The sequence below is a fragment of the Strongylocentrotus purpuratus genome, unplaced genomic scaffold, assembly GCF_000002235.5.
Source record: "Strongylocentrotus purpuratus isolate Spur 01 unplaced genomic scaffold, Spur_5.0 spur5_scaffold_1, whole genome shotgun sequence".
Taxonomy (NCBI): domain Eukaryota; kingdom Metazoa; phylum Echinodermata; class Echinoidea; order Camarodonta; family Strongylocentrotidae; genus Strongylocentrotus; species Strongylocentrotus purpuratus.
In genome coordinates this window covers 17793927-17820855 of record NW_022145594.1, presented here as the reverse complement: position 1 = coordinate 17820855, position 26929 = coordinate 17793927, and the positions used below count along the sequence as shown (strand labels likewise).

Below are 26929 nucleotides of genomic sequence, written 5' to 3'. Positions count from 1 at the left end.
TGTGGATAGAAATTCAAGTTTATATAAAACCACAAACCATATCTACTCGGTATACCGTATCGCCCACCAAAGGCCACGATTGAAGAATTTGAAGCTATAGAGTTAAATTTGGAAAATGTGTGTACTTTAACAGACAAGGTATTGACTGCTTGAGATATGAATTGTAACATGTTAACTGACTACATTTTCTTACCCCATTGCTTACTGGAACATGGTGGTCCCTGTGTTAAGTCTATGTGAATTAGATAATTCAGTAGTCAAAGGGTTAAAGAAGGTATTACAGATATGTGATTCTTTTCAATTTTATTAGCACATTTACAAACCAACTCGTATTACTCCATATAATATAACTTTGATTGATCTTTTATTTGTATCCCAAAACTTTAGGTCCATAAATGTTTGGTCTTCAGTTTGTTGGTATTAGGCCAAACAACAAAAATAACGAGTTAATTTCTCGTCGGAGTTTTTCAAAAAAGGATGAAACAGGGCATTACTATTTACTGGTTTTCAAACTTTTTGCTATTTCTTTTCAAGATGGCGGCCGTGCTAAATATAGCTGACCAAGGTATATTTTTTTACAGTCTTTCTTGCTATTTGATTATACTGATGCAATGTATGACAAAACAAATGATGTATATCATTTTAGTCCACTTGCTATGCACGTTTCAAAATTCAGAAACTTGAATTACCTATAGAAGCTACTTATACAAAATGTACATCAATGCCTCTCTTTGTTTTTATTATTTTTTTTTATGAATAGTAAATAGTAGAAAAAAAATTATTGTCCACCGTTTTGAGTAGGTCGGGGAATTCCGACGGGGATTTTTTCGCTGCCTGTTTCGCAATAATGATATTTGTTTGTACTTTCTGAATCCGTTTGCACGCGTTGCAGTTATGAAAACACACCCTATATCAATACACGCCCACTGCCCATTAGCTTACACGCTTAACTATTTGGGTATTAGACGAAGTTGTGCTGGGCCTACACGACGGTATACGCGAATGTTTATCTTTAGCAAAGTAGGGGCAATCACTATCGACAAACTCTAACTTCCTTTAATTTGGCATTTTTTTATACTGATTCTTTTTGTTGAAACTATTTTCAATTTTCAATTTCAATTTATTATTTCATAAAAAATCACATACAATATATATATATACATTGAGAATTGTGCTGGATCATTTAAACCCGATAAAGCCAATGGTTTGAGAGAAGTGGGTGGACCCATAACATAAATGGCAAATGTGGAAAATACAAAACATTAAAATTTACAATAAAACAAAATGCAAGACGTGTACAAGACATTGCAAACTAAAACACAATAATAATACAGAACGTTATAATTTATATGGTAATTGTATGTATCATAGGAAGACATATTATGTGGTATTAAAGGAGACGCAACTTAAACTTCGACTTGAAAGAACTAAGAGTGGTTACATGTTTGATTGAGTTGTCAATATTATTCCATAATCCCCCCCCTTTTTGTTGAATAGAATTTACCTTTCGTAACTTTAAACGTGCAGATACTTTCTGAACAAAATCTTTATATGTGACTCTCTATTCCCCTACATTCTCCTAAAACAGCGCCATGTACCCCCCCCCCCCCTTCCCGGCTGCTATCGACTCAAGCTTCCTTGCTTATGATAGATGGCCTCTGCATTTATCTTGATTATTTTTTACTTACCTCCATACTTTCAAGCTTTCAATTATGCATTTTTTTAATATTTCATTTTCATATTTGTATTAAGTTGTCACTCTTGATGTAAATCAATTATATTATATACTATTATTGTTATTTGAATGTTTTATATTTGATTTATCAATAAATGCAGAAACATCTGCTAAAAAAAAAAAAAAAAAAAAAAAAAAAAAAAAAATATATATATATATATATGGCAAGAACAGAAAGGATAGAGTTGGTGATGGAGGAGCCTAGGAGGTGGTATAGGTTGTTATGACTGTTAAAACAACAAATTGTTTATAAGAGAATACATGACATTGAAGACATTCCTAAGCATTGATGTCAAGTATAAAACTTATCACCCACCAAAGGCCACGATTGAAGAATTTGAAGCTATGTAGTATAATTTTAAAATGTCTGTAATTTAAACATGTTAAAAGATAAGATATTAATTACTGGAGATATGAGTTGTAACATAACTTACATATAGTATAGATGTGTGATTCTTTTCAATTTCATCAGATCATTTTAAAAGCAACTCATCACTCTTCATAGTAAAACATTGATTGATCTTCTCTTTGTATCCCAGACTTTAGGTTTAATACCGTCTGTTTTTCAGTCTGTTTGTATTAGTGACCATTATTTAAAGGTACCATGTCCCATTTGCAGCCAACATCAAATTAACTCAGTGCAGGAATTATTAGTAAGTCACGTACGCCCTATCTGTGAAATTTAAATGTTAGCACTGTCCTATTAATTAAACTATGCAAGGAAACCCGCTTACTTTCTAGGCCACACTGTCAGACACTATTGAGTGCCTGACTGACTTTTTCCCCACTTCTTTGGTAATAACATACATAACATGAGCCTGAAAGGTACATGAGCATTTGTCTACATCAATAATCCACTTTTTGTAATGGCCAAAATTAAACTGATTGAATTCCTGCGCAGCACAAAACGTACGACCATTCGGTACAAGAGTATGAAAATCAGTCGTTTACTAAAATAATTGCAATCACAAAAAGTCGATTCGACAACTAATGCTCGTTTTGTTCCCACTATTAATTTTTTTCAAGCCCTTTCGTTTTGAGTGAAGTTCTAAATAAGTATTATCTTTCAAATGCCGTTGTAATTTAACTTTTCATTTAGTACCTTTAATCTACGAAATTCTCAAAGAAAAGAATGTCATGTCGATGCAAAAAGTTTCGACATTGTGATCTTTCCATAATTCTGATTCTGAACTGTTCTTGCGTGGTTTATCAACCGGGATTGTTTATTTTTCAGACAAAGAGAAAGACGATGGAATGTGGTTTGATGTTAAAGCAAAGTTCGTTGAACTATACGAGGAATACGCGCCTTATACAAGTATACGAAAAAAATCAAAATCTGCAACGTGAATAACAAATGCATATTTATAGAGATAGAGATTTCTACCTTTATATCAAAATACGATCATTTTAAAATTGTATCACGTACGAAACAAATTCTGGACGGAATATAAACGTATACGCGATAAAGTATACACTCACGTAACGTTGACGTTTTCACGGCAACGGCGATTCACAGATTCCGTAGACGAAAGACTTCATGCATGGCTGATTGTCAACGAAACGGAGTTAGGTCCTTTCTCAATTCTCTTTGTTGGTACGGCAGGCAGCCAGTGAAAACGAATTCGTTTGATAAAATTATGGAAATACAAGCAATACTTAAAAAAACAGAACTTTGTTATTCCTACCTCATTTGTCCTAATTGAGGTGTCATCTGAGAGAGTAGAAACTCAACTTTCTAGAAATGTGATTTTCGCTTTAAAATTCAGTTACCGTCCGCCAAATGGCTTTTTGATTTCCTCTCTTCAAATCGATTTCGAACACTCATGCGTGAAATATGCATCATTATGAGTTGCATCACATGAAAGAGGATGATCTAAGCTTTCCAAATATGTGTCATTTATTCATCATAAATTTTTACTAAGTTATGATAAAACATCGATAATTCTCGGTTTCGTTTTTTCTGGGACGCACTGTATAATGTCGGTAAACAAGTCAAAAGCGACATCAGTCTATTTTTTTTTCTCTGAGATATTTCATAATTTATATGTAAATCCCCTCCAAGGGGGTGTCCTCAACAAAGAAGGTATTTTTTCATAGTCTTCAGGAGACACTAGTTACATGTGCCTTCCACACGCTTTGCAAGAGAGTTCTTCTCCATTTCTCTTTCTCCCTTTCTCTCTCTCTCTCTCTCTCTCTCTATCTCTCTTTCTTGCAGTCGTTCCTCTTACTGATTCGCGCATGGCGGGTTAATTATCCGCAAATCTCAGCAATTGTAAATGTATAGCCTTTTCTTGCTTTTAATTGTTTTGTTTCATTGGTTAACACGAAAGAGGACATGCAAGTGTTATACTCAGCAGCTTGAGCATTATTTTTAAAATTTCTATTTACGTAATGTTTCTTTTAATTGTACCTGGACCCCCAGGAAGAACAGTGTCATATATTTTTATGACACTGAACGGGCAATCCAGCCAATCATTTTTAAGCAATCTATATACACATGTAATTTTTTTTTTTTTAATTCTGTTATGTTTCATTTCGTTTTATGTCATATGTTATTTGTCTTTTTAATATGATTGGAAAATAAATACAATACAAAATAAATACAATACAATACACATACTGCGTCCTTGTTTTCACGAAGTGACGGTAGTGAGGAAAATCGTAACGCAAAGTGAATGCAATTTTTTTTCACTACCGTCACTTCGTGAAAACAGCGACGACTGGTGTGCGCGCAAGTGTTTATGTGTATGTGGACATAAACTACAGTGTAGTGGCTTATACATTTGGTAGGTAGGCAATTTAATGATTAAAATAATGTATTTTCTCATGCATCATACATATTTGAAGTCATTGACAGATTTTACATTGTTAACATTTATTTTAGAACACTGTTGTCCAGAAAAGGAGGTACAGTTTGGCTTGCAGGCCTTGATATTACTCCTTCTGTCGGGTCCGTAACGCGGGCTCCTACCCTTATCTCACATCGATATTGAAACTAAAACACAATGATGCATTTAATTTTGATGATAAATCAAGTCTTTATTAGAGATCATGTACACACAAACACCAGGCCCGTCAACCCAGTGGGTTAGGCGGCAGGTTATAATGTACAATATATACAATAGCAAAGTACATTAACAATAACAATACAAGTTACAGTGTAATGATATATGTGATAACAAGGAGCACCGGAATAGAGGGAAAGGGAAAAGGAAGATGTGAAAAGGAGAAAAGGAGAGAAAACAGAAGTGGTATAGTACAGAGCAGGATACGAGAAGAAGATTGTAACATTATGACGAGGAAGGAAAGATCCCAATACATGATTGATACATAAATGAATAATCGTATAATCGAATCGAAATAAATGACGTACTGTGGTAAATTTTGTCAGTTTGGTACAGAATGGTAACAAGTTCACTGATAAAAAAGAAATGATGAAAAAAAAATGTATATAGATTGATAAATTAAAGGTATTGATCAAATTGGCATGCTGGCTCACGTCTTCCTTGAGATATTACATAAAAACTAAACAGAACGGCCTTCAACTTTTCGTCCCTGGATTCGGGGTACCTATAAGTTGAGTTACTGATTTGATTTTTTTGGGATATGAGGCCACGTGAACCGATTTCAATACAGATTAGTTTGCTCTTCATGCACCCTGTTGATGTTATGTCATGTATGAGGTTTGCGTATTTGTCTTGTTTTCGTTGATGTGCCTTGTCAATGTTTGTTTCGAAGGGGACTGTGAGTTCGATGATGATAATGTCCTTATTTTGTTGTCAATGTGGCAGATGTCTGGTTTGTGTTGGGTACGTATTATGTTTGGTGGTGCGGTGCCCCCATTGATGCTTTCTCCTTCTATGTCTGCATATATACTCTGATGGAATTGTTTGAAGTGTTTTTAATGTGTTTGAGCATGATGCGTAGTATGTTGTTATGGCGCCAGGTATATCGGTCGAGCATTCTTTCACAATTATTAAGAACATGATGCAGAGTGCCAGTACAATTAAAAAGGTTACATTTATCAGAAATTCTTTTCCCCACCGGTACATGTTTTTGTTAGTAGGAAGACTGTATATTGCTGCATTAACAGTGAACATCATTACACTCTGAGAAAAGTTATAAATAATCGACTTCCAGGTTACATCATTATTTTCCATATGAACAACTTTCATGAATTCTCCCTGTACAAGTAATGGTTTGATCAATCTTTTCCAATTTTCTCTACATACATCTTGAATTGATTTTTTTATCACAGATTTTGTCTGCTTCCAGCTTACAGAGTCTGGTATTTTTGAGTGAATTTCATGTGCTTTCAAAGAGAACGACATTTGTTGTGACCATCCCCTTTCCCTCTCTAGTCTTCGGTCAAGGGCGTGATTTACAACATCTTCGCCTTTGACCCTAGATCTACTGTTAGCCAGACAATAACAGGTTCGGTAAAGGTCCGAAAAGGAAGGTATGTTCAGGGACGTGATAGAGAAGGACTGGAATCAAGCCGCTCTCCTTTGACCCCATGCTCCAATCCGCCGAAAAGTTATGCGCTAATTTGAAACTATTGACCAGGAGGTGAAATAAAAGAGCGCATGACATTTTAGGATTTAGAATTCCTAAATCAGACAATGGTATCACAGCAACTGTTCGCTGTCCCTTTCAATGATTTATCAAACATTGTTGAATGTGTAAAGAGTAGAACAAGCGAACACAAACTTGTGTAATTTCATCCTTATTTCCAACTGCAATGATACAAAAAACACGCGAAAACACGCCTTAGCAAACTTAAAGTTATCGAAGATTGTAAATCATGGATTACCTAACGGGACATTAAAACATGCACAAATTAGCGCATTATCCTAAAATATTGAGTTTTTGTGAAGATCTAACACAAATTATAGGAAAGGCGGAGTCCTAATTTGAAAAATTGTTTGATGCACTATTCCCCATACAATCCCCATATAAAAATTCTAATTTACACTGACATTTTGCCGGTAATTCAATATTTTGTAATAAATGTAAAATTGGTGTCTGGCCTCCAAAAATCCCCGCAGTGGAAGCTATGAAGTTATGAAGTTTTGATGACATGAACAACTTTGAAAAAGAGGATCATGAGGGGCCAATGGTCACCGATTATGCATTGTTTGCTATATAGAGGGTGCAAGTAGATTTAAGTAGTGCAATGGGGCTTTAAGGAAAAGATGTCAACCTTGTTCAAAACTTCCTCGCCAATGCATGGAGGTGTCTAATAAGCAAAAGAGAAGCATATGGCCACCCGCTCAAATATGACTCTGTTTACCAACTCATGATAAACGTTAGCTCTAGATTTTATTCACTATAATCTCTTCGTCACGCTTAACATTTCGACATTCAACACTATAGGACCCTCTTCATAGTGCAGTTTTCAAAGAGGTACAATGACGTGGAAACTTGAATTGTACATTGCTATCGTCATTTTGAACACCACATTATATTTTTTTCCTTCAAGAGTAGGTTGGGGAATTCCGACGGGGATTTTAGCGTTATGTCGCAATAATGATACTTGTTTGTACCAGGGACAGCATGTCCCTGTTTGTACTTCCTGAACCTGGCAGTTTACACACGGTGCAGTTATATAAATCACGCCCCATCTCAAGACACGCCCACTGTCCATTAGCTTAAACGTTTAACTCTTAGGGTAGGAAACTGTTTAAATACGAGAGCGAGGCGGCTCATTTAGTCATTTGAGGAGAATTTGAGTAAGGTCGACATGGTGAAGAGTCCTCACAGAGTAACAAAATCGTTACACATCGAATTAGAGGTCACTTGAACGGCGATACAAGCAGCAACCCCACCGAAAGATTCAGATATCAATTCCGTTGAATCCTAGATGAGACGATGGAGACGGAAGAGTCTCAAGATACAGAGGAGGATATGGAAATTGACGTGCCGACGAGTCGTCACCGAGTGGTAAATTTGGTTCATATCGAATTAGAAGTCACTAATTGTACGGAGATACGAGCAGTACGAATATCAACTCCGTTGAATCCAAGCATTGAGGTAGATGAGCCAATGGAGACGGAAGAGTCTCAAGATAAAGAGTAGAATATGAAAATTGTTAGGGCTCACAGTCGCCACCGAGTGGCTAGACTGCTTGGTTTGTTTTTTGATTGTCAATCCCAGACAAAATTCAGACAAAATTCAAAGTTTCTTCAATAAAAAAATAAAAAAATTGCGATGAGCCATATCATTGAGTCTAGAAGAAGCGATGAAGACGGAATTCATGAGTCTCAAGATATTGAGGAGAATATGGAAATCGACACGACGAAGAGTCAAAATTCAGAGTTTATTCAACAATCTTCGTAAAAAAGAAGGAGAGAGAAAAGGAAAAAAGCTGCATTGCCTTAGACAAGCTTTTCAATTGTCAATCCGAGATCAAGCACAAGATCCCAACCGAGAAGTACGGATGTCAATTGCGATGAGCCATAGCATTGAGTCTAGAAGAATCGATGAAGACGAGATTCATGAGTCTCAAGATATTGAGGAGAATATGGAAATCGACACGACGAAGAGTCAAAATTCAGAGTTTATTCAACAATCTTCGTAAAAAAGAAGGAGAGAGAAAAGGAAAAAAGCTGCATTGCCTTAGACAAGCTTTTCAATTGTCAATCCGAGATCAAGCACAAGATCCCAACCGAGAAGTATGGATGTCAATTGCGATGAGCCATAGCATTGAGTCTAGAAGAATCGATGAAGACGAGATTCATGAGTCTCAAGATATTGAGGAGAATATGGAAATCGACATGACGAAGAGTCAAAATTCAGAGTTTATTTCAACAATCTTCGTAAAAAAGGAGAGAAAGAAGGAAGAAAGCTGCACTGCCAGGAAGGCTGTTTGATTGTCAAGCCTAAACAAACTTCAGTTTGATGCTGATTTTTAACAATTCATAAAAAAAAAAAAAAAAAAAAAAAAAAAAAAACTGAATGGAATGATAATATATATTTTTTTTTAACCCAGAAAAAAAAAAAAAAAAAAAAAAAATATGTACTAAAAAAAAAAAAAAATTAAAAAAAAAAAAAAATAAATAAATTAAAAAAAAAATAAATAAAAAAATAAATAAATAAAAAAAAAAAAAAAAAAATAAATGAAAAAATAAATAAATAAAAAAAAAATGGACTAAAAAAAAAAAAAATAAATAAAATAAATAAAATAAATAAATAAAAAAAATTAAAAAAAAAAAAAAAAAGAAAAAAAAAAAATGATTTGTTAAATAAACTGTCTGTCTGGGCTTGACAATAAAACAGCCATTCCCCCTCCCCTGGGGGAAAAACGTGTAAAAACACGTTAATTTTACCTTTTTGTCGAGATGGGCCCCCTCCCCTGGCGCGCAAGGGGGGGGGGGGGTGCGATTTTTCAAAATTTTCCTTTCTCTCCTCTTTTTCTTTCCTTTCCTTCCTTCTGTCTGTTTCAGGTTTGCAAGGGGAAGGCAAGGACCTTTCGCCCTCCCCCCCCCCCCCCACCGATCCACACGTTGTTGGCGGGATTAATCGCAACTGTTCTCCCCTTCTTTTCACCCTTTTCTTTACTTCTTCCTCTTTTTTGTTCCTTTTTAGCTCTCCTCTTTCCCTTTCCTTTCCTCCCCCCCCCCACATTTTTTTTTTTTTTGGGGGGGGGGGGGAGGGCGGGCAACGGCCTTTTGGCCCCCCGAACTACAACTTGTTGGTGGGAAACTTGCGACTGATATCCCCCTTATTTTCTGTTAGACAGTTAGACAGTCAGACAGTTATTCTTCAGTCAGACAAGGATTAAGAGTCGAAAACAGTACAACGAATCGTCTGCTTTCTCTGAAAATTTAATGAACGTCTAAGCTTCCGCGCTTCGCGCGCTCTTTGAGTAATTCGCTTGCTCACTACCGCCCCCTAAACTAAGATCCTTTAGCTACGCGCCTGCATTTAAATATATAGCTATGATGCTGACTAAGTTGAGGAAATAATTCGTATATTTATGTCGTCGAGGAAAAGGACCATTTGCGCATACGCAAGTACTATATATAGTTCATATGAAAAGCAATTTAGCCTTCGGCTCCGGGTTTATAGGGTTAAATTTGTAGACATTTGGACATAAAATTTTGTTGGTAATTGGTGGCTAGTTTTGTCGGTAATCGGTGGCCTCTACAACCACCCCCCCCCCCCCACTGGAAAAGGTCTAGCGACGCCCCTGTCTATATAGACAGTAAACTAAGTTGGAAAGTTCACATCATATAGCCGTTTGTCACGGAACTCCGGTGTAATGAATAAGTTGAAACCTTATAACCCTTATGGACAAAGTTAATGTTGTACAAAAACGGACTGTTAGAATAATAAATAATGTAGGTTTTCTTGCCCATACAAATATGCTTTTCTATAATCGTAATATTCTTAAAATATCTGACTTGCACATTTATAACATTGGGATATTTATGTATGAACTATCGAAAGATAATTTACCAGATGCTTTCGTCCCCCTTTTTCAACGCAATAATATTATACATTCTTACCCTGCTAGACAGACAAACCATTTTCATCTCCCTCGAACTCGCACCATTTTTGCTAACAAAACAATTATTTTTACTGGACCCAAATTCTGGAACAGCCTGAATATAACGAACTAGTTTAAAGCCCCTCCATTAATTCATTTAAACGAAAGCTCAGGTTTTTCCTTTTGAGTAAGTTTGTATACAAGTAATGTTGATTTCGCGCTGGATCGTACAGGTGGTTATACAGGTGGTTATACAGACTTTGTTTGTATTATTTTACAATGCCATTGATTTCATCAATTTGCTTTCTCTTCTTTTTCTTCTGCCTCTTCTTCTTCCACTTCTTTTTCATCTTTCTCTTCTTCCTCTTTCTTCCCTTCTTCACCTTCTCCTACTTATCACTATTATATTATTCTCTTTACTCTTTATTTCTATTTCTCGTTTCTTCTCAAATTCACTCTCCATGTACGTCTCTTGAATCTCATACTATACTACTCCGTTTTCGCCTCCTATATCACCTTTTAAATTCAAACCTACTATATTGTGTTACTCAGTACGGGAGCCTATTCACATAAAAGCTATGCTTTTTATTCAGGCTCCCCACATTTTACATTGTTCTACCTTGCCTGTCATATCTACATATTTCGAAATCTCGTACTTATTTTCCGTACATTATATTCGATATGAAATCTTAAAAAAAAAAAATCTTGTGTGAAATCTATTTCTATAATAATATACGCCTGTATAAAAAACATTAACAAAAGAATATAAACTGTTTTTCTATGTAAAATGTGGAATAAATAAAACCTCAAACTTCGAACTTCAAGATGATGTAAAGAGCAAATTGTACTTATGTTTATTTGTTTATTATATATTATGTATAGGCCTGTACGCCAATGTTTATTTTGTATTTATATTAGTTCATGTTCGCCTTCTCTCTCTCTCTCTCTCTATCTATCTCTCTCTCTCTCTCTCTCTCGGAGAGGAAGGAAGGAAACTGCTAACCTTTATAAAAACTCGCACCCTGTTCACGGTCGACACCTAAATATCACCCACCATCGATTGAACGGAAGCTGTGAGACTCACTGGCGACCATTCGTAGACCAATATTGAAGAAAAATTAAATCTGAATCAATATTCCAGCCAGAGAAAAAGAAATAGCGCCATCTATAATCATCATTGATGAATAATTCGAAGAACAGTATAGATAGCCAGACGGAAAAAATCTTTTCAGATCGGACGGCCTTAAAGGTACTATGTCCCATTTGCAGGCCAACAAAATTAAAAGGTTAAATTCCAACGACATTTGAAAGATAATACTTATTTAGAACTTCCCTCAAAAAGGTGTGGCTTGAAAATGTCTTTAAGTGGGAAAATAACGACTATTAGTTGTCAAATCGACTTAGGAGATATAGAGCCAATAAGTAATAGTCTTGATTTTCAGACCATTGTACCGAATTGTCACATGTTTTATGCTGCGCAAAGATTCAATCAGTTTAATTTTGGCCATCACAAGACGTGGGTTATTGATGTAGACAAATGCTCATGTACCCTTTACAGCTCATTTTATGTATGTTATTACCAAAGATGAAAAAGCCAGTCAGTCACTCAATAGTGTCTGACAGTGAAGTCTAGCAAGTAAACGGGTTTCCTTGCGTAATTTGAATATAAGGACACTGCTAACGTTTAAATTTCACAGATAGGACATACGTAACATATTCATAATTCCTGCTAAGTTCCACAGAATTTGAGTTTGGCTGCAAAAGGGACATAGTACCTTTAACATTCGGTTGCGCTGCGCGATACAAATTGTCATACGTGCTTTGCTCTGTGCGTGCCATATGGTGCTTGTTCTTGGCCGTTCATAGGTCAGTTCACGGTTGCAGTCTGAGCATGAGCAGATAAAGGTCATTGCAGAACAAATTATGAAATGCACAGTACTGCATACGTGCTCATGAAAGTTATGTAATCATTATTCATTAATGCACAAGCAGTGCACTCCACGGTATACAGCTGGAAGTATACTTTGAAAAGGGGGAAACAAAGGCTATGTATGTAGCACCTCTATCGCTGTACGAGTGATTATTTCAAAATGCACAAAGTGGGACCTCTTCATGTTTTAAAGATCTGTGGATATTCGGGGTCATTTGGATCACTATGAACATGACGAACAAAGAAAGAGGACAAAATATACAGTTCCTCATTCCTCATTCTACCCTCAACAATTGCAGTGGTAGACAAAGGAACATCCCTTCACTGTTATTATGTAAACATGTGTAAAAATGGTGAATATGCATGTGACACCTGTTCTACACATTTTTACATAATAGCAGTGAAGGGATGTTCCTTTGTCTACCTTAGCAATTGTTGAGGGTAGAATAAGGAACTGTATATTTTGTCCTCTTTCTTTGTCCGTCATGTTCATAGTGTGTGTTAACCGTGAACTGGTCTATTCCTTTGAATGTCAGCATGAAAGGAGAGGATCCAATGGACGTAAATGGTCCACAAGATTGAGACAAGAACAAGCACGTGCAGAACAAAGTAGCGATAAAATCCCTGACTAACTAAAAATGTTTTTAGATTTTAAAAACAAAACCTTTCATGATGTGGTGGTTAAAATCAGGGGCGGTGGAGCGTCCTCCAAAGTGGAGGAGGGGGTGGGGGGGGGGGGGGGGAAACAAAAAAGGCCCTCCCTGGAAAAAAAATGTTCTTTGATATTTAATAAGTGAGGCATGATTTATTGTGTTAGGGATGTAATTTGGATCTGCAAAGACCGAATCAACACCCACATCCCAATTGTTAAATCAAACATCATATAAGCAACTTTGGCGCAAGTCCACTTTTGCACTCTCTTAAACACGTCTCGTGTTCATCCAAGCGAGAACACATACCACACAAAAAATACACCAAATGATTTGGGGTAAAACAGTCTTTCATAAGATGTATAATAATTTACTGTTCATAGATGATTTTAAAGATAACTAGCAATTTTCTAGGTGTAAACTTTTTTGACTCACACTGTATGCCTTGCCGTTTGTTAGGCCTTTCTTTCGGCATACCTATCTCCACTATCCTGGAAGGCCTAAAAGAGGTTGTGTTGGTTACCCAGAGGGTCACCACAAATTGTCAAATCGATTTACAAGCTGCCAACCCCCGTTAAAAGAAGAGACGAAAGACGTAAACTTATTCAAACTGTGCCTTGGCTGTAATATCAAAAGTACTCAAACCCTTTCCACAAAAAAAAGTAGACTTTCCTTTAAAAAATGGACCGTTTCATGCAATTCTAGATGGTCTAAAATATTACCTTTTCACTCAAAAAAGACCAAATGAAATGGTTTACAGAAAATAATGGTCCTCACCTTTGTCGCAACAGAACATTTTTCTTGCAAGTTTACAGCAAAGGTTCGTTGATTGCCACACCTTGATCTGTTCCAAGGTTTCTCGATCGCCACACTTTATTCTTACCAATGTTCGTCGATCGCCACACTCTACTCTTACCACGGTTCGTCGATCGCCACACTTAACTCTTACCAAGGCTCGTCGATTGCCACACCTTGAACTGTCCAAAGTTTGTCAATCGCCACACTTTACTCTTACCAAGGTCCATCGATCGCCACACTTTAATTTGACCAAGGTTCGTCGATCGCCACACTTTACTCCTACCAAGGTTCGTCGATCGCCACACTTTACTCCTACCAAGGTTCGTCGATCGCCACACTTTACTCTTACCAAGGTCCATCGATCGCCACACTTTACTTTGACAAGGTTCGTCGATCACCACACTTTTCTCTTACCACGGTTCGTCGATCGCCACACTTAACTCTTACCAAGGCTCGTCGATTGCCAGACCTTGATCTGTCCAAAGTTTGTCAATCGCCACACTTTACTCTTACCAAGGTTTGTCAATCGCCACACTTTACTCTTACCAAGGTCCATCGATCGCCACACTTTAATTTGACCAAGGTTCGTCGATCGCCACACTTTATCCTACCAAGGTTCGTCGATCGCCACACTTTACTCTTACCAAGGTCTATCGATCGCCACACTTTACTTTGACAAGGTTCGTCGGTCACCACACTTTTCTCTTACCAAGGTTCGTCGATCGCCCCACTTTACTCTTACCAAGGTTCGTCGATCCCCACACTTTACTCTTACCAAGGTTTGTCATTCGCCACACTTTACTCTTACCACGGTTCGTCGATCGCCACACTTAACTCTTACCAAGGCTCGTCGATTGCCAGACCTTGATCTGTCCAAAGTTTGTCAATCGCCACACTTTACTCTTACCAAGGTTTGTCAATCGCCACACTTTACTCTTACCAAGGTCCATCGATCGCCACACTTTAATTTGACCAAGGTTCGTCGATCGCCACACTTTACTCCTACCAAGGTTCGTCGATCGCCACACTTTACTCTTACCAAGGTCCATCGATCGCCACACTTTACTTTGACAAGGTTCGTCGGTCACCACACTTTTCTCTTACCAAGGTTCGTCGATCGCCACACTTTACTCTTACCAAGGTTCGTCGATCCCCACACTTTACTCTTACCAAGGTTTGTCATTCGCCACACTTTACTCTTACCTTGCAAGGTTCGTCGATCGCCACACTTTAATCTTTCCAATGTTCGTCGATCGCCACATTTTACTCTTACAAAGGTTTGTCATTCGCCACACTTTACTTCCTAGTTGTGCACCAGAATTGCAAAAACTCCTTTACTGTGCAAGCTAGGGCAGACACCCTCTCCCCTCCCCTTTAAACACACATCTTACCTTTTTTATTTTGTATTCTTCTTCTAATTTCCGTCAAGCCCTCACCAATCTACTTCTATGATTTGTCTACTTTCCCCTCAGAGCAACTCTCTGTTTTTTTTAACCCCAATTCAATATAAAATAACATAATTCTGAAAAGAATCTGAAGCTGCCTGCTCACAGCTCAATCTGTAACAAGCTACTTTTTAACCGCACATCACTGTACAATGTACATACCTGCACCAGAAATTCTTGTTTGCGTACTATTAACTGTGCGCGTATCAACCCACAGTGGGTTAATCTTCATTTTATGAAGCCTGCACTTTTCAGGAAGAAGAAGATGAAGAGGTGCATCACTCTACGTAAAAAAATCCTCTGGACGGCTATGCATTATGGGTCAAGGCATGGGCACACAGAGATTTTGTTTATGTTGGGAACCGGGGTAAAATGCAATACATTATTGAAAATTTATTGCATTTTATTTTTTATTTATGGAAACTGCCCCCTACTCTAGCCCCCGCTGCGTACAGTCATGGTTCAGTGACAAAGCAATCGCCTCGTAACTGTGAGGCCCCATGATAAAAACCGTGTCGATGTGCTATTTAAGTGTCCTTTTGTGGGGCATTAATCCACATTACTGTCATTTATGACTTAAGGGCGTAGGTCCCCTAGTTGATAAGCATAGTAGAATACACATGCTATAGCAGTCACGCAAAACACACATTGGCAAATTATTATTCAACAAAATCTGAGAATGTATACTATTATCTAGATGTATTATTTTTAAATTATTTTTAAAATAATTCCATAAATTGGGGTAAAACAAAAATATTCCAACTATTTGAGCGACAGTGTATATATTGAATTATACTTATTGCATATATATTGTGAATTGTCACTAGAAAGTGAACTAAATATTGATGACAATCATTGTCTTTGTTAATTATATTGAATTTTAACTAGTATTATTTGAAACAATTGTGAAAGAAATATGATATGTTCTTGATTGTAAATTGTCATGCAATTCAGCCCAGGCTGCGAAATGATGATATTAATAAACTGAACTGAAAAGTATTATTTTAAACCATCTAGAATTGCATGAAACGGTCCATTTTTTAAGACTTTTTCGGAAAGTCTACTTTTTTGTTGGAATGGGTTACTCTTAAAAGACGGAGGCCCTGTTAGTAAAAATTTGTTCAGACGACGTACATGTATTACAAAAAACTAGGGAATTCCGCACGATATAGGCGTCTTAGTCTACCTCACAGACACTTTACTTGCGATCGTTGGGCTATCAAGTTGCATTGGGTCTCAAAAGGAAGGTTGAGTTCTGGGAAAGTCAAACAATAGTGGATTAATGAAAAATTAGTGAAGAAAGCAATTATGAGATTAAGCGGACTATACTATATCATTAGGTGATCTGCCTTGTAGCGTAGCAGAGAACAAATGAGAATGGGAAAATACAAATTAAACTTTTACAAATTCATTATTAATCAACATAAAAAAAAAAGGTCTTTGTGATTACTCCAAACGATGGATCATTATTAAATGGATTGTAGAAATATATAGGAGAGAAGATAAGTTGTTTTCAAGGTTGAAAACAAAAAGAGCTAACATAATTTATTGGTGAAAGAAGATCATCTGCACGCGCTGATGGCTTTTTATAAAAGCTACAGATGAGTATCACTCATTGTAGCTTGTGAGTTAAAACTAACTTTGCCAATGGGATATAAAGAGAGAGAGAGAAAAAAAATATATAGGACTCATAACACGTCAGGAATGGTATAAAGTGAAAATTCATGACCTTGTGACAATTTACGTTTACCTAAATCGTAATTAATTGTGATAATATACTTGAGAGAATTAAAGTATCGATCAAATCAGTTTTCTTCAATTTTTATCATTAATAATGTTCTGTTTCCGCTTAAACCTTCAGATCATCATTAAATGTACACCTAACATTAATGCCACTACATTAGCACCATTTTCTCTCATTTGAACAATGTTACCAAGTCCCTTTGAATAAATTTCCAGAATATTTTTGTGACAAGGTTCAATATTTCATATTATTTTCTCCCCTTCCCTTCTTTCTCTCTCCGCTCTCTATCTCTCTCTCTCTCTCAATCTCTATCTGTCTAACTCTCTCTCTCTCCGTCTCTCTTACCATTCTCATCCATGTTATGTTATCTTTCAGGCATCTCAGACTGCATAGAAAATGACGGGAAATGTGCATCACTTCTACCTTCTCCATATCTCACTACAAAAAAGGTTGATAGAGTAAAGAGAGGTATAAATCTGTAGTCCTTGGTTGAAAGAATTTAATTTTCAAACAAACACTTTTGATGAATATAACAATTCCAAGTTTGAGTTTAAAAACGCTCTCAAATTAGTTAAAGCAATGGTGATAGTGATTATTATAATTATAGCGATAATAATAGTAATAAGAATAGTAATGATAGCTTCTGGACTGAGGAAGTAACAGTCATAAAACAGTGTTTCTTCATGTTATCCAATAAATCTGATAGTCAAGTATTGGGCTTGCAAATAGACCTGTGTGGGTTATTAACCAAGCAGTTCTGTCGATGTTGCATTTTTGGTTTGGCTTGGCTATAGATATAGAGCTATGAAAGTGGCGTTCGCTATTGTGTTGATAGCAAAAGATCCACAGTTGAAATCACAGACGCATAATATATATTTTTCTCACAGTGTATGGCAAACTCTAAATCTATACGAACATGTTTCGAGCTTTATACATTCTCTCGTCTTGTTAGAGGGACGCCATGAAATATATACGACCATTACTTATATGTACATTGAAATAGGCTGCAAACTCCTTGATAATTATTTCTGTAAACCGTTTCAAGCAAGAGATTGAGTATAAATGTGGTTGGCAAAAAGTTCAATTCCAGTTTATTTAATGAGGACATAGTTGACACGGTATTTATCAGTACAGTAATAACTTTGAGATGTTAGCTGTAAAAACTCACAACTCCCTGGTAATATCTATATGTTTGTCAAATTATTGAAAAAGGATTTGGGTAATTAGGCCTGCGAGTTTGAAGTATTGTCAAGGAGAGATGGATCACATATGGAGTGAAGAGTAAAAGATAAGAGACATACAGGAAAAGAGACAGAATGAGTATGTATTTATGTCCCTTGCACTTTAAAACCAGTTTGATTAACGTAATGAAAGATTTTCATAACAACGAGAGAGAGAGAGAGAAAATGTGAGACAAAAAAAGAGTGAGTGAGAGAGAGAGAGAGAGAGAGAGTGACAGGGAGAGAGAGGAGGTATGGGTGAAAAATTTACCAACAACATCTTTAAAATTGCTGTATAATGCACTCGTATGGACTCACTTTGATTATCGTTCCTCTGTATAAGGTCAAATCAGTATCTGGAACAAACGGATAAACTCAAGACAGTTTAAAGAAACTAGCTGCTAGAATAATTTCAAACAAAAGTTACGAGACTACTTAACGTTAATTAATTAGCAATCTGAAATGGATGCAAATTGAGAAACGTTTTGAAATTCAGCGTGTTAATATGATGTACAAATGCACACATCATTTGGCGCCATCCCATTGACAAAAAAAGTTTAATTAAATTAAGTGACATTCATCATTATAACCCCAATCTGTGCCGCCGAAAAAAATAACGCCTCCCGGTCGAAACTCCAGTGTAACTTAGTCTTTACCAAGACTTAATGTGGGTTGGTTGGTTCGTTGGTTTTTTTTACGATCATAAACTATGAAATACAAATATTATTACACATATTAAAGAAACAAAACACTAAAACATTTTACATGAACTATTCTAGGAAAACAAAATATAAAATGAGATCTACCGCCAATTTTTCTTATCTATTCATCCTCAGGGTCCAACAATAGCTTCAATAAATTGATTAATTAATAATAATAGTAATATTAACATTAACAAAATGAAACAGAGTGCGTTAATATTAAAGTTTATTGAGATTGAGTTTGACTTAAATGGTTTCATATTTTACATGCAGATCCACTACAGATAACAAATATACACAAAATACATATTGTTTCATAATTTAAAAAAACGATTATAGTAATTAACAAATTAATCAAACTATAAATTATATATCACCAAACATGTTTGACAACTATTAGTATGCTAAAGGAAACCAAGACAAGAAAAGTACCTTATTGTGAAATGTGCCGGAAGCTTTAGAAAAGCATAGCTTGTAAAGAATAGGTTCCTAAGAGACATGGAAAAATGACCGGGACAGAATATATTTACTTTAGAGAGACGTACATAATCAAATGTAAAAGGGCAGTAATTTGACAAGTAATTGTATACTAGTTCAATATAATTTGGGACAAATACAGAAAGAAAAAAGAAAGAAACAGAAATACACTGAATGGAAGAGGGTAACGAGCCAAAAAAAAGCAGAATATTCACCTTTTTCCACCATATGTTTCCACCACCTGAACGTTTAATAAACCGAACACGGGAAGTCATTACTATCTTAACAACTATATATTCCAAGTAACTATAACACCCACCATTCCACCCCGTGTATAAGATAAGAAGGACTTAAATGAAGAACAGCAACTAGTACAGACATACTTAAATGTGTCCGTAACAAAGCGTGAAACTTATTACTCTGCCTCAATTATGCATATTAATTATTACACACTTAATCAAAATGCCTTTTTCCTTCAACTGAATGACTTGCATAGGGAGCGAGGAAGGATATGATTTCACTACATAGTGGTGAAAATTATCAAAGCTCAATCAGGTGGTGGAAAATGTATTTGTTATACTTTAATTAATTCATGCATATATATTTTAGCATTTATATTAACAGTATTGGAACTTCAATTTTCAAACAATTTAGCTTCGTGTAAGTTTAAGCATTAGACTTCAAGAATATACGATTAAAAAATTGCTGGATTGAACTTGATATTTATCGAATTTATACAAATAGAGGCTCACATAATAATTTATCCAATATTAATTTGATTAATGTACGAGTCCAATGGTAATGCAAACCAGTGCCCTGTCTTATAAACATTTGCGATTAATCGGAACTTATTTGCGATTGATATCAATCGCAGCTTTGTACATAAGAAATAGGAGACAGCCAATTTGCGACTGGTTTGCTTTTATCGACCTTCGTAATAAGGCACTTGACGCCGTTGATCACAATCTTTTATTAAGAATATTGACTGCTTTTGGACGTTCTAAAGAATGTGTGAAATGGTTTAGATACTTTTTAATGGTATGGGTTAGTCAAAACCGCCTTGTACCAAACACAGAAAAAAACATGTGTCGTGGTCATAGCTTCGCGTGCAAATTTAAACAAAACAACAACCTTCAACCTTTCTATAAATGGAAAGGTACTGAAAAGAGTCAACGTCGTCAAATGTCTTGGTATAATACTTGATGAAGAATCTAATTGGTCAAAGCTTGTTGGAAAAGTAACAAAAGTAACGCAATGAAATATCAGTGTAATAAAACGGGCTAAAGACAATTTACTAATAACATCTTTTAAGTTGCTGTATAATGCACTCGTATGGACTCACATTGATTATTGTTCCTCTGTAAGGTCAAATCAGTATCAGGAACAAACGGATAAACTCAAGACAGTTAAAAGAAACGAGCTTTCAAAATGATTTCAAACAAAAAGTTACTACACTAAATAACGTTAATTAATTAGCAATCTGAAATGGATGCAAAATGAGAAACATTTTGAAATTCAGCGTGTTAATATGATGTACAAATGCACCAATCATTTGGCGCCATCCTATTTACACAAAAAGTTTAATTAAATTAAGTGACATTCATCAGTATAATACGAGGCAGGCAGATGGTTTACTTTATGTGCCAAAATATGAAACAGAATGCTTTAAGCAGAGCCCCTCGTATCTTCAATTATAGCATGGAATCAGTTGAATAAATCATTGAGAATGCCAAGATATGTGAACACTTTAAAAACATTAAAAACCGATTCCCAATAAGATGAAATGACGAGAGGAATTTTGTTTAGTGTCTTAACTAAAGTTTCACTTTCATTCCTTTTAGCGTTCTAGCACATTTTCTTGTTCAAAATCAAACTATTGGTTAATGATGCGCTTGCAGAACAACATGATAAAATATGGTATTCATGTCACACATCCTGATTGTTAGGACAATTTCACTTGATGCTTTTTACTTTCTTGACTTTGTCAAGGATATAACATTTGCAATTTGTCCTGCTTGCACAAAATATTTGATCGTCTGTTTCTTACAATAGGACGACATGAGCCTTTTCAAACTGAAAGAATGATTTCATACAATTCATTATCAATTATAAATATATTAGTATTTTTACTTTTATTTAAGAGTGTACATCCGATTGCTTTACTACATGTAGATTGCATGCATTAATTTTGCATATTATCCAGTAATTTACTATCCTGTAATCTTTTTGTTGTTATAAATATGTATATAACAATTTTGGTATCCCTAATGACTTTCTGAACTGAGCCAAAGTAGTTTTTCTACTTTGTTTATGAACTCTCAAAAGTACATGTTGCCTTTTTTAAAGTCTAATACATACCTAAATATGCTAATATTTACTTTCCATCGGATTTAAAAATTAATTACAGTCTATACTATTATGTTTGATGTGATTTGATAAGGTTTTATTCTAACATTCAACAATACAGCTGGAGCCTGATGCTAGTGAATTTACAAGGTAAAAATAATTCCATAGACATATAAACATCATTATTATGCTTTAACAGTTTTAAATGAATCCAGATATAACAATACATAGTACTTAAATCATATATAATGAAAACAATAATAATATTGAGTTATAATAAATATTATAAATATGCAGCAACGTTTTCTTGAACAAGAAAGCAAGGCAAAACAAAGCAAAACAAACCAAACGAACCATTTTTTCATTACGAGGATACCAAATATTGTATATATGTTGATACATGTTCCGACTTATTTGTTGTTGATTTTGTTATTATTATTATTATTATTATTATTATTATTATTATTATTATTATTATTATTATTACTGTACATATATGGTTTTAGTAACTATTGTTTTTGAATAAGATTAACAGGGCCTCATGGAAAACCACCATTATTAGTGATAATGAGTCACCCTGTCTCAATACCAGAAATAAATAAATAACTAAATAAACTCTTTATGAGACGGGGCTGAGAATTCTATTTTTCAAAGTCTTCTTCAAAACTTGTCCAAGCTTTCTCCATTTTCTGCGGTGATAACTCAATCTTTAAATAATCCTGCTTTTTCTTTTGCGGATGGCGGTCTTTAAACCATCTAGGTCGGTGAACGATGCTGATGTTTAACTTATGCAAGAGCATACCGCAATAAACATCGTCAAACGGTATCGTTGCTGGGGTTTCTCTGGATATCAGATAGAGTTTTTTGACTACGTGATGTGACATAACATACCCAGGCCCTAATGGATATGGAGGGTACGTCTCATCAGGGTAGATGTCCTCTGGCATGTACCATTTACTCCATACGTTACGAAACGGTTTAGTCCACGCTCTTATATCTCCCAGCACGAATTGAAAGTGATCCTGTGGTGGTAAAGCGTCGAGGTCGTTGACCAGGGTCACGATATCAACCATGACATCGTCATCCATTGACATTAAGAATTCACTGTTGTTGCAAAACTGCAAGGCCCATTTAAACCCCATGACGAGTTTGATGGTGAGATTGTAATAACCGTCGTGGAAGCCCACCTTTAGGATATCTCTATGTCTTCGGGCTTCTTCCTGAATCTTTTCCCTCTTGTCTTGTGCTTCGGAATCTCCCATGATAAAAAGCAACCTAGTGGACACATTAAATTTCAGGGCCCCATCGATTAATGTCCGCCTGGCAGCATCCCTGCGTTCAGTATTACCTGGTGCTGATTTAATTAAGACAAGTAATGTGAAATTATCTTTTCCAGTGTTGCACTTATCAACAGGATTGATTAAAAAATCATATATATCCAGCTCAGCTCCTGGCTCCCAGTGTACATTTTTCCGCCATCCGAGCAATGGAGCCGGAATGGGTTTCTGTTCGGGTGGTATTTGTGCCGTGACATTATATTCCACAGCGTTTATTTTTTTCTTTGTCACATTTGAAAAACTAGCTCTTTGTAGTAATTTTCCTTTGATGACTTGTTCTAATCGATACGACGTGGAGCAGTTATGGTAGATGATAATACATGAAGTAGCAAACGCTAAGATCATAAGCTGCACCTTTCCGTATCTCGACATGTCAACTGGTTAATTCCACTGATAAAAAGAGTAGGGTCCATTAGTATGTTGAATAATTATTGCGCTTTTCAGAGGGATCAAGTCTTCATGTCCTTCTGCGTTAACGTGTTGGTCTATCACTATTGTTGAATTGTTTTACATTTGGTAGTTGATCACAATGATAAAACGTGGTGAACATTTGAAATACTGTCGATATTGCCAATTAGTTACTCCAATATAACAAATTGTCCTCATAAAAACCTTTTAACAAACAAAGATACGATCAAGCCATATTACATTCCGTCACTGCAGCCACGCGATGAGTTGAACTGCTCTCCGCTCAGTTAGCGAACGTAGAAATAGTAGAGATGTGAAAATATTGACCCGAAACGAAATTGTAGCAATGTCCCGCGATCGATAGAGTCTGTTTTTCCTCAAAGCGCAATAGATGGTGATCAGTTTCTAGTTTTTGTCTCGCCTGCGAAGCAAAAAAGCGAGACATAGGCGCCGCTTTTCCGGTGGCGGCGGCGGCGTCAACATCAGAAACCTACCCTAAGGTTAAGTTTATGAATTTTTGATATAATTTGTAAAGTATAAGTTCTTAGTCAATGAAACTTGAACTATAGGGTTATCAAGTATTCCCAATCATGTGAGTAGAATACCAGGTCACAAAGTCAAGGTCAAAGGTCATTTCAGGTCAACAGACTTGGACCATGTTGTGGCATCATTATCGAAAACTTAACCTAAGGTTAAGTTTTTGAATTTTTCATATAATTTTGAAAGTATAAGTTCTTAGTCAATGAAACTTGGACTATAGGGTTATCAAGTATCCCCAATCATATGAGTAGAATTTCAGGCCATTAAGTTAAGGTCAAAGTTCATTTAAGGTCAACAAACTTAGACTTTGTTGTGGCATCAACATCATATAGCTCCGTTTAGTCTCATTTCACAACGCCCCTTATCGTCAGAGTCAGCAGCCATACATGTTAGCCTATGGAATTGTACAAACAAAAAATCTTTAACAATTCATTTTTTGTTTAAACGAAAAGCACATCCACCCCGACTTACGTTATCACTAGCTCTTTTATCGGAACCCTCATGTCCCATTGACTTTTGAAAGTTCAACCAACTTAATTTAATCAAAATAGGTTGCAAGCTCGTCATTGCCTATAATACACATGTGAAACAAGTCGAACTTTGGACTCAGTTTGCCAAAGCGATTTTAAGATTATGGGTCAAGCACACGAAGGTTAAGAAGCATGAATTATCATAGATCACTTCTGCTTGGTTCATTATGTCCATTTCATACAACCCCCCACCGTCATTTTTCCATTTAGTAAAAGCAAACATTTTCAAGTTTGAGCATATTAAATTCCATGAAACTTGTACCCAAGGGTTATCAAGTATCACAAATCATATGACACAAATTCCAGGTCACAAGGTCAAAGGTAATTTTAGGTCAGTAGACTTGAATTATGTTTTCACAACTTAATATGAGAATTAATAAATCATTTTTTTAAAATTAATTTGTTCATATTTGATTCAAATTATCGATCCTGGTTCAATTATTAATAGTAAATATTCTTCTGATGATTCTTGGTCAATAGTCACTTCAAAATGCTGATTATATTCAGAGGATTTCATTTTTTGGGGCCTGCTAATGGGCCATCCTGCCTATGAATAATGTTCCAACCTTAATTTTTCATCATATCAAATTGCGTAATGCAGGCGAGACCGCCAAGAGCGTTTCCCTTGTTATGTATTCATGTGACTTACTTCATATCTTCTCAGAATTATATTGATTAACTTATAGACTCAGAGAAATTGATAAATAAAGTTCCGTGCAGGTATAAACCACTCATTAGTCTACACGATCAATGCTTTTCCACTTATTCTTTTATTCACGGCATCCTTTTAAGGAATAAAATGCTTCACTATATGATTCAGTTTACATCACAATGGCACTCGTGGTTTGCCATGTACACATGTACTGGCATATTTGGTTCTAAACTTTGTGAGCAAGCAATTTTCGTTTGTTAATGTGGGAAACAACATTCATTTTGTAATCAACACACACTAGATATGACATACAATCAAATATGCGGGCACCTCGCAGAGGAATATACATGAAAACAAAATATCATATATTCGGTCAACTCGACACATAAATATGAGGATATTCGGCCAGTTACAGCTAACATCTATCCGTTAATACTGTACTGATGAATACCTTGTCGACTATTTATGTTATTAGCGATCGGGTTGGCCCTATCGTGCATTGACTAAACTTTACCAACTATAAACTGGATTAGAATTTTGAACTTAAAACTTTATGTCAACCACATAAGTGTCTATGTTTCTGTCATTTCGACTCCTTGTGTAGAGACGGATACTGTCGATACTATTCACATGATTGTACGGTTTTGACCTAAGATTCAGCAAACACCAATTGGCTATTGTGTTGCAAGCAAATGTTTCAAGGTTGAAATTTAAAAAAAAAATGAATATTTTTTTTTCTCTTCGCAGCGTATGACACATTCTAAATCATAATGTACGAACAGATGTCGAGCTCTATTCATACTCTAGTTGGGGTCGAGGGGCGTATATAATGATTTATTCGAACACTGCATTTACTTTGAAATATGCTGTCAATTCAAGGATAACCATTTCTGTTCATAGTTCCAAACAACATCGTTTATCTATTAAGCAGGCATTGTCTTTGTTATTCTGGGGGAGGGGACGGTGGGGGTGGGGAATGTCACAGGTTCTTACATTGATATTCTACACGTGCTCTGCTTAAATTGGTTAATTTTATGGGCCCCAACTCCCCTTCTTGAAACACTCCCAAATTTCAGGTGTTCTGCAATATTTGCTCTTTAAATGAGGAGGAAAAAATGTAATGTAAAATGACTACTATATGATTGACCGTGCCACATTTTCAAATGTGTATAAAAAGGACTGTGGATCGCATGGTTCGTGGTTCGAGTCCCGCAGTGGCACATTATGTCCTTTACTTAATCTACAGTTGCCACTCTCCACCCAGGTGATGTAAATGGGTAGGCATACAGGGCGGGAAGAACAACCATTTGAATGAAGATTGTTTGTATTAAACTAACTAAAACTGTGCTTGTGTGAGTGGGTGTGCGTTTGTGGGTGTGTTTTTATGTGTCTGTGTTAAGATGATAGAAACCTCACTCCCAACTAGCAATACGACATAAGACATGGACAAGGGCCAACGTTAGGCCAATATACCTTGATGTATCGGGCCAACACTAAATTCTGATGTTGGCTCGATCTTGAGGGTACCACGACGGGAAATTACGTTGGGCTAACAGTATATTCTGACATTGGTTCAACATCATTATTTTGAAATTGGGCCAACATCAAAATAGAATGTCCGCCACCCAATATTGGCTCTACGTTATTTTCCCGACGCCGAAAACAGCTGTTTAATTGAATTACTATCTAATTGAATATATTTTAAATTAAACTTGAACTTGAATTGAGTTGATCCGATAATTGAAACAAAATCACTTTTCGAGAGATTTTTGGTTTGTCGGCTGTGATATGAACAATTCAAATTCTTTGTATATGCCGCTTATCTAATAAAAGTAAAAAGAAAAGAGATATGTTACAGTTTTCAATTATTATATCTATTTGCTAGGGGCATACAACGAATAAATTTTTCACCTGCATAAAAAAGA

General features: G+C 35.9%; 1 protein-coding gene across 1 annotated transcript; it reads right to left on the bottom strand.

The window, feature by feature from the left end:
- Positions 1–22110: 22110 nt before the first annotated feature.
- On the bottom strand, positions 22111–23624 carry LOC105444754 (beta-1,3-galactosyltransferase 5-like). Its single transcript, XM_011679415.2, has one exon. It carries the CDS (start codon positions 23244–23246, stop codon positions 22179–22181), a length of 1068 nt encoding a protein of 355 aa, XP_011677717.1. The 5' UTR covers positions 23247–23624; the 3' UTR covers positions 22111–22178.
- Positions 23625–26929: the final 3305 nt, after the last annotated feature.